At 24.6% G+C, this 15,655-nt stretch overlaps 1 protein-coding gene across 5 annotated transcripts in view; it reads left to right on the forward strand.

Annotated features, from left to right (window-relative positions):
• Positions 1-13,328, forward strand: part of LOC129963232 (sodium bicarbonate cotransporter 3-like) — a 118,744-nt gene extending 105,416 nt beyond the window's left edge. For 3 of the 5 annotated variants that reach the window (XM_056077451.1, XM_056077460.1, XM_056077470.1), the window contains 6 exons: positions 806-878; positions 1,460-1,528; positions 2,632-2,808; positions 3,234-3,374; positions 4,376-4,590; positions 11,574-13,328. In XM_056077451.1, the coding sequence (XP_055933426.1) occupies positions 806-878; positions 1,460-1,528; positions 2,632-2,808; positions 3,234-3,374; positions 4,376-4,590; positions 11,574-11,784 (886 nt within the window). In that variant the 3' untranslated portion in view covers positions 11,785-13,328. The remainder of the gene's footprint in view (positions 1-805; positions 879-1,459; positions 1,529-2,631; positions 2,809-3,233; positions 3,375-4,375; positions 4,591-11,573) is intronic. The other 2 variants (XM_056077441.1, XM_056077480.1) reach the window with 2 other exon arrangements.
• Positions 13,329-15,655: the final 2,327 nt, after the last annotated feature.

Here is a 15,655-nt window from a genome sequence, read left to right on the forward strand (position 1 = left end):
CTGTTTATGTAGAGATTAAGTTAAAAACAAGAAAATATCTGGTATTGATAGCTGAAGAAGGAATTTTGAATATTGCCTAAAGAGTTCAGTTCAGCCCTGACTATCTTGTAGGATAATTGAATTGTTTGAAAAACTGAAGAAAATATTTAGCACATTCCACAGAATATAAGTAGGCATTATAGATCACAGGAATTCCATGAGTATTCAAAGAGCTCATTTGATACTAAGGGAGATGTGCTTTATCTTTAATTTAATGGGAATGAGCATTTTCTGTTATTGATTAAATTTGTTGAGAAGACATCTTTAAATTTTCTTTGTCTTATTTTTACTTGTTTTGAAATTTATCATTTTTGTTGGCAAAAAAGGCCTAAAACTTTCATTAATTATTATTGAAGATTTCCATTTCTTCAATAAACATCTTTTATAAATTCTGAAAAAAATATGCTTTACAGCAATTATCAAAAAGTGTATATGGATATTCATTTTTCTACTTGAATAAAGATTACTGTATGTGTGATGCTTTTTCCTATAAAGAATACCATGCAAATTGTTATAAAATAGTTAATGAAATTTGGCATGTAATTAATAAAAGTCTTTGAAAAAATATTTTTTACTGTCAAATAAGAAAAATTTAATTCTATTTTTACTATTAAGAAGTTCTAAATTAACTTTTCCTATTCTTAAAAGTTTATTTTTGTACTAAAGAGAAATTGTCTCATTTAATTACATGAATTCTTTGTGTTCTATATGCCATGAAATATGAATATTATTTGATTTGCAACATATTTTTCTCTTCAAATTTTAGAGAACAAAGAGTGACACAAATAGTTATCTTTGCATTAGTTGGTTTATCTGTGCTTTTCACTTCTGTTCTTCAGGTTGGTAAATATTTATCACTTTACTCATAAAGCTTCATAATTAAAAACTGGATGAATGACAATTTAAATGCTCACTTATATTTTTTATTTAAATATTTGATAAAATCATTAAAGTTTAATAATTGTATTTAGTATAGGATCATTTAAATTTATCATATTTAGTTATAGTGTCAATTAAATATAAAAATTGGCAGGTAGAATAATAATAATTATAAAAGTTTGGACATAAATATATTAGCATGCATTTTATTGCAGTTTTTTTTGTGAAAATTATGAAATAAAATGCTTTTGTTAACTTAATGATTTTTTTTATAACAAATACTGGATTAAGAGTTATAAGTGTCTATTTATTTTATCAATAAAGAAAAAGAAAATAAATTTTTTTATTGAGATTAAAATATGGGGCTGGAATAATTTTATATTTTCCAATCATTATGCTAACTTTTTGCATCTAAAATGAAAGAATATATATATTTTTTAAACTTGGTTATTATTGCCATTTTTTTCTCCCAATGTCACATTTATTTTGGTAACTATACATGTTGATAAACAACATACTCATATATCTGATACTTTTGTAGCATATTCCAATGCCAGTCTTATATGGAGTATTTTTATACATGGGTGTATCTTCACTCAAAGGATCTCAAGTATGTTTTATTACAAATTTCAAATATTTTATTCATTGAATTTTCTTTTTGTTTTTGTACCTGTTTCCAATGTGAGATATATTTAAAAAAATTATTTTCAAGCAATGAAAAGTCTATAATATGTTCACTACAAAAGGAGAAAAGTATGCAAAATTCATTAGATTCTCCATCCCTTCTTCTTAAATGTTTTTTCAGTGAAAGCATTTCAGTCTTGAATTGTAATTAAAACTTGACATTGTTTCATTTACAATAAGATCAAGCATATGAAAACACATTTTTTAATATTTTGATGAAACACCGAAACTATCTTAATAGCAAAAAGATTGTTCAAAGTATGAAATCTTGCAACAAATGTATTGAGTTTTTAAATTTTGACTTTTCCCATTTTTGTTATTAATAATAAACTTTTGATATTATATTAATACATTTTAAATGAACTAATCATTATTCATTGACATATTCCATTAAAATTTATTAATTTAAAAATGCTGAAAAATAAATTAAAAAGCTGCTAAATAATTGCAAGAAGTAATAAAATAAATCAAAACATGCAAAATTTCCAACTCATTTCAAAGTCAGATACTTTGAATCTATTCATTTTTTGTTCTAATGAAATCAGTTTGTCAGAATGAATTGTAAAATATAGATATTTAACATGAAATATTTTTTGATACAATTACTCTTATTAATGAAGTCTTTTATATTATTTTGCTTTTTTTCTTTTTGAAAATAATTTTATGATTTTTTGAATCAATGTTTTTATATAAAGGGATTTAAAGAAATAAGAATTTCTGATTTGAAGAAGTGAATGGATTTTATATATACTTATCTTTATTGATTATTATACTTTTATTTTGAAATTTTTTCACATTTAAATACACCATCATACATTTTTTAAAGGACTATTCTATCTTTTTGTCATTGCATTATTAAAAAAAAAAAAACTTTTAATTTTTAAACCTATTCTTAAAGTTATATTATTTAGTATTAAAAATATGGGAATCACAACATTATTAGCTAAAAAAATACTGCACATTGTAATTTGTATATTATTGATGTTTACTTTGTTGTAAATACATGCTTAATTTTTATTCTTTTTCAAGTTTTTCGATCGAATCCTCATTATGTTCATGCCACAAAAGTACCAGCCAGATTATGTATTTTTACGAAGTGTGCCAACCCGTCGAGTCCACATTTTCACTCTTATACAACTAACTTGCTTAGCGATCTTATGGCTAATAAAATCTTACAAACCTACATCTATTACTTTTCCACTTATGGTAAGTTTGTTTTAATTCTTTTTTTTATATCTGTTTTAAAAATAGATCTTTACCAAAATGATGAATGAAATAAGACTGTTCTGTAATTTGCTGTTTTTCTAAACAAGACTGTAATTAGAAATAGTATTAAAAGAAAAAAAATTTAATGTGTTCTACAGAAAAAAAAATCAAGTAATGGCAGAAACTTCCCCCTTTTTCTTATGTATATATATTTAGTTTTATTTTGATCCAAATAATTTTGCAGCTTTGAAAATTATTGGGAGAGGAAATTAATGGCTTATGCTTAAATATAAATTATATCATATTTTAGTTCTCAGCTTTTCATGCAATAACTTTAAGTATTATTGAATTCCGATTGTTTTCACCATAATTATTGAATATTATAAAATTTGGAATTAAGTTTTATTTATTTGTTTTATTTTAAGTTGGTAGTGATGATAGGTGTGAGAAAGCTATTGGATTTTCTTTTCACCCAACGAGAATTAAAGATCTTGGATGATGTAATGCCAGAATCAGCTAAGAGATCAAAGGAGGAGGAACAGAAGAAGCTAGAAGAAGAAATGCATGTAAGACAATTTAGCATTTTGTCAGATATAAAAAATATCTTATATGTTGTCAAAATCATGTTTTTCTGTCTAAAAATTACTATTTAAATTACATTTGAAAAAATTTCTAAAAATTGATTCAACAAAATCTTGCTGAAAATGTTTAACTCAGTTTAGAGTAATACCTATGTAACAGTATATTTAGTTATAGTTCGTTCAAATTGAATTATTCTTCAAATTTCCTTACTTATTTGGAAATTTATTTGCATTGTATGGTCATTATCTTGAAAGCAAACTTTTTATAACTACAAAGTTTTTCGAATTGATTAATTACTTGTTACCGAGAAGCACAAGAAATTGGAAAATAGCAGTTTGCGATTCCTGACTGTAACTGTAAAGCTAACGATTTAATTAATTTTCATTCATTTAAGTATAGTTTAGAGGAAAGCCTTCATATTTTTCAGATATTTTCTGCATTCCGTAATTCATTTTCTTACTATCATTTACAAAGAAGGTTACAAAATTTATCTTATAAATGAGCCTAAAACTTTAGTTTTAGCAAGGATAAATTAAAAATTGAAGAATCGTATTAAGTGTTGTTGATAAATTTGATGATAATTTATTTTAATAACTGTATACTGTCTTTGTTTATACTTATCAGCGTATATAAAAATACTAATTTATTCTTACATGTAACATCCTGTGTCTGAGTTTATCCATAATTTTCATTTCTTCTTGCTTTTTTTTCTTTCCTCTGATTGAGTGACTGTGAAAAAGCAAATTATCTGACATTCGATGTCAAATATTACTTTTTTTTTTGGAAGAATACTTTATTCTCTCTCTTTCTCTTATTTGGGTTATCTCAATATTCAAATTTTTCTTTTAATTTTCCATTTCATTCTCTTCAATGGGATACTATTTCCTCTTTGGTAGATCAACTTTTAATGTTTCTCAATAGTGTGGCAATGGTAGGAACGCTGAGAGAAATATTGTAATTTTCTAGACATTTATTTCCTCTATAGGGAGGTCTGATGCCAAATGCCAGTTCAGGAAATGTAGCCATTACATTAGCGAATGGCAACATTCTCAAGGTCCCAGTTGAAAAATTCAACAATGATGAACCAGATCAGTCAGCAATCAACATATCAGAACAACTTGCACAGTCTGGAATTTGGCAGAGCATTGATCAACAAGCTCAAAAAACACCTACCATTGTTGAACCTAAAGTGACTGTTAGGTAAGCAAGCAATGGGAGGATGTTTTGTTTTTCAAAAAGAAAATTCCGTTTTTTTGTTTTGTTAATTTTATAATTTTTCGGAAGTAGATTTTTTTGATAAGCTGAATTGTTAAGGTAATTTTTTTTATTAGTTTTATAAACATTTTTTGTGGGATGAGAATTGAAATGAGTACCCTATTAGCACAAAATACCCAACAATATTGTTACAGTATCTTAACATTATTGGCCAGTATTCAGAATATAGAACAATATCGTGGGGATATTGTTTAATATCTTGTGCAAATAGGGTATCCAAAGTATACACTCTCATCATGGCCCAGTAACCATTTCTAAACCATTAAAGAGAAGCGTGCACTTGCAACTTAAAAAATGCTCTACACAAAGTACAGAATTTAATATAGAATATAATTCTGGGAATTCTATATTACTTGGTCAAATGTATTAATGAAAAGTTAGAAAAATATAATCTAAATATAATTTTATGCAATCCATATTTAGTAAAATATTCTTGGCATACTAGCATTTAAAAAAAATGTCTCAACATTTTTGCATCTAAAACTGATTGATATTGAATTTCACTATTTTAAACCATGTCAATGTTCACCTTGATGTGGTCATTGGTTGGTATGAAGTAATGGAATTCTAATTTTCATAACTTGTTTACTTTGATTGAAAAATAATGCAAATTTTTGTTTACATATCATGAATACTTTTTAAGAAAAGACCAGAAAATTGTAGAATTTAATGTTTTTTTTCAGCGGTATATTTACTATCTCAAACCAAATATTCTTTTTGCATTGTTTGGGCATATAATTCCAGCTGAAAGATACCCCCTTTTCTTTTTAATAGTTTAGAAATGACTTATTGGAGCATGATTAGAGTGGACATCTTGTATAAATGTTGTAGGGAATTCCAGTAAGGAATAAAATCATAAGAAAAAAAGAGGGAGAAAAGAAAATTACTTTTTAAGATTCGTATGCATTTTAAACTATAAAACATATGATGGGAAAATGCATTCAAAATTTTCCTACAAGGAAATTAATTTTCTATATTTATTTTTGACATATTTTTCTTTAATTCTTTTATTAGCAAAAATTTCCTTAAAGGGTAGATGAAAAACATTATATATAATCTAAAATAATGCATCTTTATTTCTTAATATAATCAGAACTTCAGTGGGGTTTTTTTTAAATTCCAGAATTAAAATAGATACTGGGATTAGACATGAAAGAAATGTGCTAAATTTGCGATTTTTAAAAGAAAAAGTAAGGAATTACATAAATGAAAAGTAAATACATATGGATAGGAGAAATTTCTAAATAAAAGTTCTATATTCCATCTAAGATTTTAACTGAAAAAAAAAAATGAGAATACAATTTAGCTTTATCATCCATAATAAAACAAAAAAAAAAGTATTTTGGGAAATAAAAGTATTTATATTTCATATTATACATTTAGTTAGTAAGCAGTCTATTTTTACTACTTAAAAGTGAGGCGTGAGTATCTCATTTGTAGTTTGAATTCTACATTCTATTATTTGAACTCTTGTGAAGTTCATCTGCAGATTTTAAAATGAGTCTCCATGCTTGTGCAATAGTTCTTTACTACAGATTGTTATATATCTAAAGTAATGACTTTTTTTTTCAGTTTTAAAATTAACAAAATATTTAGAAAACAATTATGATTTCATTATGATTATCAACAACAACAAAATATATATCAAGAAAAGATACTATCAACAACAAAAAAATTTAAAAATTATTCTACTAATGCAATTTCAGAATAAAATTTGTGATATTATATTATTGTGTAAGCACTAGAACCACAGTCTTGAAATCAAATGTGTGCAAATTCAGAAGTATCAGCAAATTTACAGATGAGTTCATAGATAAAAAAACTATTAGATATAACAAATTAATCAAAGTATTGGTTTTTATTGTTAATCAAAATACTATGCTGGAGAATCTTATCTATTTTATTTATTAATTCAGTAATCAATTAAATAACATTATTAAATTTAAAAATTGTCAGATGTCAAAGACAATTTCTATAATTTTTATTTTTTACAAGCAAAAGAAAGTTAGCAGAAAGTGATAATTCCATGGATTATTCAAAATTTCTTAACACTTTGATATACTATAAAACGACCTCTGCAAATAAATTTTACTGTAAATTATTAAGAAAATCACATTTTAATGTACTTAAAACAAAGGGAAGCGCTGATTGTAGGACTGATAATCATTGCATTTTTTAAAATGCTATTTAGGTTTTATACAATTATTAATATTGATCATGGAAGGAATTTGTGTTTTTGACTATTGCAATTATGATTACTTTTAATGTCTTTATTCATCTTAATAATTTTGATAATATATTTAAAATAGTAAAAATAAAAAGTTAGTTTTTAAATATTTTTACAAAATCAAAAATTAAGTCATTCAAAATGAATTTATAAATGATTTGTTTGATGCAATTTATCTATTAGAAGAAAAAAAAAGTTGCATTTTATTCCTTATTTTGTTGACTTTGAGTCTAAAATTAATATTAAAATATTTCCATTCATTTTATTTTTTTATGCTTGTAAAGATTGAATTTTGTAATCAATTTTTCAAACTCACTTTGAAACTAATAAATTTAAAATTGTCAATGAAGTAAAAGATTTTAGCAAATCAGGCAGTTACTTGGGAAAGTTTTGGATATTTCTATGTTTTTTTTTAAATTATTTGCTTTAATTTCATGATATATATTTTGAGTATTGTTAACATATAACATTGATGCATCTATAATTTAATAATACGTTTGAAATGGTATTTTGCAATCAATTCTTCAAACTTGGTTGCTAATGCACTATTTTTTATATACTTGTGCATTCTTGATGATATTACATTTTTTAAATATTTAAAAGTTTATATCAATTAATCCTTATTACATTTGGAATCTGCAGCAGTGTATTATTTTGTAGTCAGTATAAGAAAAATTAATTTCAAAAATGAAAAATAATCAAACCAATTTCAATGTTTAATATATTAATAAGAATGTTATATAATATTCTTATTTATAAGTAGTTTGGAAATCAAATTTAAATAAACGCTAAATCACTTTGTAATATTTTTTTCTGGTCAATCTCTCCCCCCCCCAATTAATCAATAAAATGAAGCAGCTGAAAAATAATGTGCATAAAAAAAGATTAGAATTTATTAATTAATGTAAGCATATAATGTATTTAAAAGTGAAACATTTACATTTTAGTATATCTCCCATAAATTCATAGGATAATTCTTATTGCAAAATTAACCTAAAAATTATATTAACTTTATCAGATTTATTTTATATATCTCTAAATAGTTCATAAAAATATCCAATTTAAAGTTATGAGAACTTTATTTGGCCAATTAAACTATAAGAGTATAGAGCTAAAAGTATTACAGATGAAAAATATAATTATATTTTGATTATTTTCTTAATGAGATACACTAACACATTTTATCGAGTGCTTATTGAGATATACTAGCACTATGTCAATCACCAGTGACTGACATTGAACTTTTCATTTGGATCTCATTAATCACAATTGACCAATATAATTTTCGTATAGGTTGCATTGGTCATTGTTGATTGATGATTACATTTAAAAAATTATATTCTCTTAATAAACTTTTATCTGAAGATCATCAACTAATGCATGTAAATGTATTCTGTCTTATCATAATTTTACATAATTCTCTGTCTGTCAGCACCTGACAGAAATTGGAAATTGTGGTTAGATGGAAAGGATGACAAAATTGGTTTGGTGCTTAATGTGCCAATTTTTCTAAATTGTTCTTCTGATGTGCTATAAAGAATTTAAAGACAAAATGTTTTAAATGAAGAAAATGTTTTATAAATTTTAATCAAATTTTTTTCTTACACTTTAAAATAAAATTTTATATTGGTCACCAAGATTTTAATTATATAAAAACTATTTCTCAGTTTTCACAAGCAAGGTTTCTACCAGTTATAAAAATTCTACATATTTTTTTTTTTCGGGCCATCTTTTTTTTTTTTTTATTCATTAAGAATTTTGCCAATATTTAGAACTACAGACATTAATTATCTGCACTTAAAATATTTTTATTAAATATAAGTAAAACTATCTTTCTCTCTCTCTTTATATATAATATACTGTCCATTCTCACATTCTGAAACCCTCTGCATTTTTGCACATATGTCAGGAGGGCATTTATTTTGTTAAAAAAGCGGAGAGAAGAAAGATAAAAGGAGATGTTTGCATTTGATACTCTTGATTATTCACAGAATTAGGAGGTGTAATAACCATTCCCTTTTTAGCGTACCACCCATAGCAAAGTGCAAGTGTCGAAAAATATTGGGCTTGGTATCCTAAAACAAACTATGTGTATATAATCAAATTTGTTTGCAAGACTCATTTATGGGAAAAGAATAATTCTATTGAACTTTTCTGCATGCAAATATTTATTTTTAAATCTGAAATTCACCTTATTATGCATCTGATGTCATTTGTTAAATTACTCAGTAGATAAACTGCTATAACAAGTTTAAGTTTATTTTTCTGAAATTTTTGTTGGCTGCAGTAAATTAGGCCTTTTGGTAAGGTGGTTTAACTTTTAGCTTAAACATTCTATAACTAATGGACAAATAATTTAATGTTTGAATATCTGATAAAATTTTGAGCTTAAAATATTAATGGCATTTGGATTAAAATTTAATTATTTTAAATTTAACTTATATTTTAAAAGTAAATTAGTTGCGTAATCAATGTAATTGCAAATAAAAAAAATCAAATTATTAGTCTTCCATTTTGGTAAATTTCCTGCTGGTGCAATTATAATGAATGTAGACATTTTTGAAATTGCGTAAATGGTAGATTGACTTCCTTAAAAGTTTAAATAATCATGTTTTTGAATGAAATTTTGTTAAATGTTAATCTTGAAAATTCGACTTGTAAAGCACAGTCTTCAAATTTATGGGTAAATTCTTAGATTTTGGCTTAAAAATATTTTCCTTGCAAAGTAAACTCAATGGAATATTCTTCTTTGACACATTCAAAATATAATACAAAAATTCAATAATGAAGATTTTTTTCTATGTAATAATTTCTATATAATATTGAATAAAAATAATTGCAAAGTTAAGTTTTTTTGTGCTTAACATTTAAAGAAAATAATTGGATTCTTATTTTCATAAATTTATTCAGATAAATACGAAAGTAATAATTTTCAAAAGAGTATTTTATCAAAGTATAGATTAAAAAAATAGGAATATTTTTAAAATATAAAATTTCTTACTTTTTAAAGAATTGTTGATAAATTCTTTACCTTGGACTTAAAATATTTTAGGTTACAGCAGTAATAAAATATTATTAAATGTATACTTTTTAAGGTTAAAATGCTTTCTTTCAGAAGAATACTGTAATATTTTTGCAAATATATAAATTTGTGAGTATATATTTCTACATTCAAAAAGTTTCAAATTTTCTTTTAATATAGAAATTTATTTATTTGGTAATTATTTAGTGCTTACTTCAAAATAACTGGATTTGTAACATCATTTTTGACACTACCATTCATTCAAAGATGTAAATGCAGACTACACTTCTCATTTTGTGACTTCCTTTATCTCTGTACCTATTCTGAATTTCAGAATCATTATCCCACAAATAAATGTTCATTGAAGGAAAAGGGCATGTAGATTAAGATGTGAGAAATAGGCTGATATTGTGAAAGTGACAATATGTTATATTTTTGTAGGCAATTTAACCATAAATTAACCTTGTTTTAATAAATTTCTTGTTAACTTATCCTTAGATGGAACTTTCTCAATTTCGCCTTCCTCTTGATGGTAAATTATGAATGCCTGTAATCAGAAGCTACATACTAATGTTGTATATATGTATTGAATGAAATCTGTTCCAACTTATCAGTCACATAAAATTTTTTGCTGATTTCACAGGAAATCATATAATTTATGTATATTTGGAAGTAGTAAAAAAATTTGACATTTTGAGGCATAATAGAATATTAATAGTTGGAAAAAAAATCGTTTTGCAATAAAGTAAACTAAATGCTTATTAATGTGACTTACTTAATCACTTATAAATGTGATTTAAATTAGTTGTCAATATTTGAACTGAAATGATTTTAATTAGAGATCCACTTTTCAAAATTATATCCCTCCCTCCCTCTTCTTTAACAAAATAAAGAATTGCATGAAAATTTAATAAATGCATCATATCAATATTTATATCAAATCAAAATTTTTGCCCTTGTAATTTACTTTCAGTAATTAAGAAAATTGTCTATTAAAAGATTTGTTTCCTAGCTCAAATTTTGACAATTTGCTTAGAAGTTGTGAAATATGAATATATGCACCAAGCACAATGACTTTATGCTGCAAATTTGCTAAAAATAAACTATGGTTTGCGACATTGGTTAATTTTGTTCTCATTTCAATGGCTATTGAGTTGATGGAAACATGGTATTATAGATTTGCTATTTTGAAAAAAAAAAAAAAAAAAAAAAAAAAAACAATCAATTTTTAGCAACATTAAAAATATATAGAAAAATATTTATAGCGCTTAATTTTATGGCTTTTCAGGATAGTGATTTTTTTTTGTACACAAATTATTAAAAACACACTTATGTAAACTAATTTCAGAAAATTATTTGATTTTAACATAAATTAGGAAACCCCAAGAAGTTTTGTTTAAACCCCTACTACAACTTAATTATTAGAAAAGAATTTGTGCTTTTCTTTCTAATAGAAGTCTTTTTATTTGTGGCATGCAATTGAGTAACAATCTAATAATTTAAAGTCATTGATCAACCTTTTTTATTTTCAGGCTATTTTATCTAATTACTAAAATATTAATTTTCGCGTAATTTTATGTTTAGCTGATATTATCAAATTAGGAAAAAATATAAATCTGTAAGAAATTATGGTTTCAATGAAATATTCTTTCCTTCTAGTAAGAAGAAAAGAGGCAAGAAGAAAGATGCACTCTGCGATGAAGAGCACAAGCGACTCTCTACCATGGCTGAAGAAGATGATGAAGATGATTGTGGTATTATGATTAGGATTGATGCTCCTACACCAACACCCTCTAATGTCACTTCTGCTCACAGCTCGCCAAAACATTCTCGCAAAGGCAGTGGAGACCAGAATGAGACTTCAGTGTGATAGACCCTCACAAAGGTTTTGGTGTATGCCTTTCATTAAAGCACGTAACCACACCTGCCGAGAGCTCACTAGACCAGCATACAATGTATATACATGAAAGGAGTTTAGCGCTGAGCATATGTAATTTAGTCTTCCGCATTGAGGTTGAGTTTTATTTAAAATTCTTCATATGGGAAAATGAAATAAATAAATAGATTAAGAGTTTTACTCATGTGAAATCTAGAGCTGTGTTAAGTGGTGAAATATATTGAAATTTTGATGTATATCAGGTTGATTTTTGTGCCTAAAATTGCTATAGCAATTTTTTCAAGTGTAAATGTTTTATTCTATGAAGGGAAAATTAGTAAAAGAACTATATAAATGTAGTCAATTTTTGATGTGTAATATTGCATGCTTTAAATTTCATTTTCTTTAATGTACATTTCAAAATGTTTTTAGATGTCATTATTTTTTAATTTGATACTTTCTTCACTTAATATTGTCAATGATCTTTATGGCCTATTCACATTTTAATTTTATTATAGAAATTTTAATTTGCATTTCATAATCTATGCAAACATTTTATTTATTTATTATTATTATTTTCCTTTTCAGTGAACAGAGAGGGTATTAGGAATTTTTCTTGCCCTTAATTCACATCTAAAATACTTTGCATAGCTTCAGCAAATTGGTTAGAGTTCTCTGTATATTTGCTAACTAAAATTAGCATCAATTGCAGAGACCATAGATCTCACTATTAACATAGCATTAGATATAAAAAGATTATAGTATGTTAAGAAAAATGAAATAGCTTTATTGTAAAAATGGAAACTTTCAATTTCATCCTATTTTAATTAATATTTAATATAAAAGAAAACGAATTGTGAGCTGCAAATTGAGTGAAATGTGTCTCAAGTCAGTAAAGTGGTATTGAGTGTTGTAGTCAAGGAATAAGTTGTAATTATTACAAAATATTGCTGTTATTTATTCATTTATTTATTTAAGAAGTCTTGTTATTTATCAAAATGTGTGCAATTGACCACCAAGGGATCAATTTTTGAGCAGGTTTTAAATTACTTTCATTTTTAGAGTTCAACAATTTATGTTTAATTTTACATCATTTGTCTCATTTTTTGCATCTCTCAATTATATTTAAAAAGATGTAAAAGAAAAAAGTTAAATTTTTTTGTTGTAAGAAATTTGGTTTAGCGTGCTTATTGTAAATTGCATTTTACACTACATAAAACCCTTGGTAAATTTGTTTTAGAAATATGGCTGAAACAACTATTACCCCAATGTAATTTTTTTAATAGAAATAAAGTTAATTTTGTATTAAAAAGGTACAAAGTGAGCCATTGAGAATTCTTTCTATCTTAATTTTGTACACATATCAATAAATACCCATGTAATCAATTCCATTCAGAAAAGAATCCTTATCTAAATTTTATTAAAAGGGAGAAAATACTTAAATAATTATTGTCCAAAGCATGCAAGCAAAAAAAAAGTATGTAATGTTTTTATTCAACATTTTTATTCATTTGGGTATATTTTAACATTAGCATAGTAGTAGTAATATATATAATACACACACACACAATGTTGTAGAATTTTTTTGTATTATTGTTTTAAGTATTAAGAAATAATTATTGTCCAAAGCATGCAAGCAAAAAAAAGTATGTAATGTTTTTATTCAACATTTTTATTCATTTGGGTATATTTTAACATTAGCATAGTAGTAGTAATATATATAATACACACACACACACAATGTTGTAGAATTTTTTTGTATTATTGTTTTAAGTATTAAGTTACCGAAATATTAATTTGTGCATCTAAGGATTTTAACCCTTAAATTTCAATTTATTCAAATTGCTTTGGTACAAATACCTCAGTTAAATGAATTTTACAATAAAATAAACATTAATAAAAATTGGAAAGTAATAATTCCTTAATAAGTCATAAAGTAATAGTACCTTCCTTAATGAAGCAATGAGAGAATGGGGAGCATTATATGGAAGTAAAAAAATTATTTTAAGCATTTAGAACTTTAACTTAATGTTAATAACTGTTGTAAAAATAAATTCAATGCATAATTAAAATTATTTCTATGGTGCTTCCATTTAAACCTTTCCTTTCTTTTTTTTTTTTTTTTTTTTGTAAATAAATCACATTATTGCATATTCTTTCCTTCTAGTTCTTCAAATTCTCTTTTAAATAGGATGTGTAGAGTTTTGACTTTAATTAGATTTCAGTATAATTTCTGGACTGAAAAAATTTGGAATAATTATTTGTGTAGCTGATAATTATTTTGAATATTAATATAAATAAGTCATGTGGCTGTGTATTTATGCATATTCCATGCCTCTTAAACCAGGCTTTGCATACTTATTATACAAAATGCAAGGGGGGGGGAACACTGTTGTCTTTTTTTTTAATTATTATTTTTGCTACTGCAAAAGTTATTAAATATTGAATTGATTAGAAATTAAACCATAACATTGCAATTTTTCCACAATAAACTTTGGAGTGAAGTATCTGCCAAGAAATGTATTTGTATCATCTTTAAAATTTTGCCTCTCCTATGATCATTTTTATTTCCCATTTCCCTTTAATTTTTAATAATTCCTCTTCACAATAAATTTTGAATCACTACAGATGATTTTGAAATAAAGTAATTTACAGATAATCTGTACCTTGGCAACAGTGGGGCTTCAAAATATTCTACCTTTACTTTTTTTTCATTAGTTCTATATTATGAACATTAAACAATGCTTTTTAAGCAAATGATTGACAATTTATATCAGGACAAATTATTTCCATTAAAAAATTAACTAATTATATATAAAAAAATTCCTTAAAATGTTTCTTATACTTTAGTATTTATGAATGAAATTTGAAAGTGCATATATAATAAATATTAATATTAAACATAAATAATTTACTAATACATTGAAAAATGACTAGTTTACCACTCATGGTGGCTATATTAATCACTTGCAGGGAAAAGTAACTACCAGCTATTTTTAAAAATTGTCAGGGTGATTGATATTTCCATTTTAATTTCAGACAAGAATTCAAAGGATTTTGTGTATTATAATATTGTAAAAAAAAAAAAAAAAAAAAAAAAAAAAATAGTTTTCATTTAAAAATATTAAAAAAAATATTTTAATCATGAGCAATGCCAATATATCAGCTAATATTAAATGAACATTTAATATTAGTATTTAAACTTAGCATTAACATTTAATATTATTAAACAATGGTCATTTTTTTTAACAAACTATAAATAGCAAAGTTTGCATAAGTTTTTTTTAAAGACAAAATGTTCTATCTTTTGATTTTTTAAATTTATAAATAATATCACTTGTATATAAATTTCAACCTAAATAATATAGTTCAACCATGTTTCCAATAAACATGGATTTCATTAATATCACTCCAACTCAGTCTTCATCCCTTTTCATTTTTTTAAGTATAAAAATTTATTGTAGAAATTTTATTCAACTACAGATATAATTGGAGAAAAATTTGAAGGCATCATGTTAATTTTCAAATATTTTTTTTTTCCAATTTTTTATATGAACCCTTTTTACACATTAAATAGCAAAAGTATCTAAAATTTTTGATCTGCTTGTAAATAAAAAAAATTACCCCATAAATAATTAGGTGAAATAAGGGCATTTTAAGATTTTAATAAGTACAAACATATTGGATCAAATTATAAAGAATGACTTTTTATTACTAATGTATAATATATGTTCTAAGTAGATATGGAATTTAAAAAAAATAAAATCTCATCTTGATTTGATATAAATGAAAACCGAAAATTTGTTTCGGAAATGCAGTATTTAAAGAGTTGACTACCAAACTGACAATTTTATTATTTGAGGAA

The sequence above is a fragment of the Argiope bruennichi genome, chromosome 1 (assembly GCF_947563725.1).
Source record: "Argiope bruennichi chromosome 1, qqArgBrue1.1, whole genome shotgun sequence".
Classification (NCBI taxonomy): domain Eukaryota; kingdom Metazoa; phylum Arthropoda; class Arachnida; order Araneae; family Araneidae; genus Argiope; species Argiope bruennichi.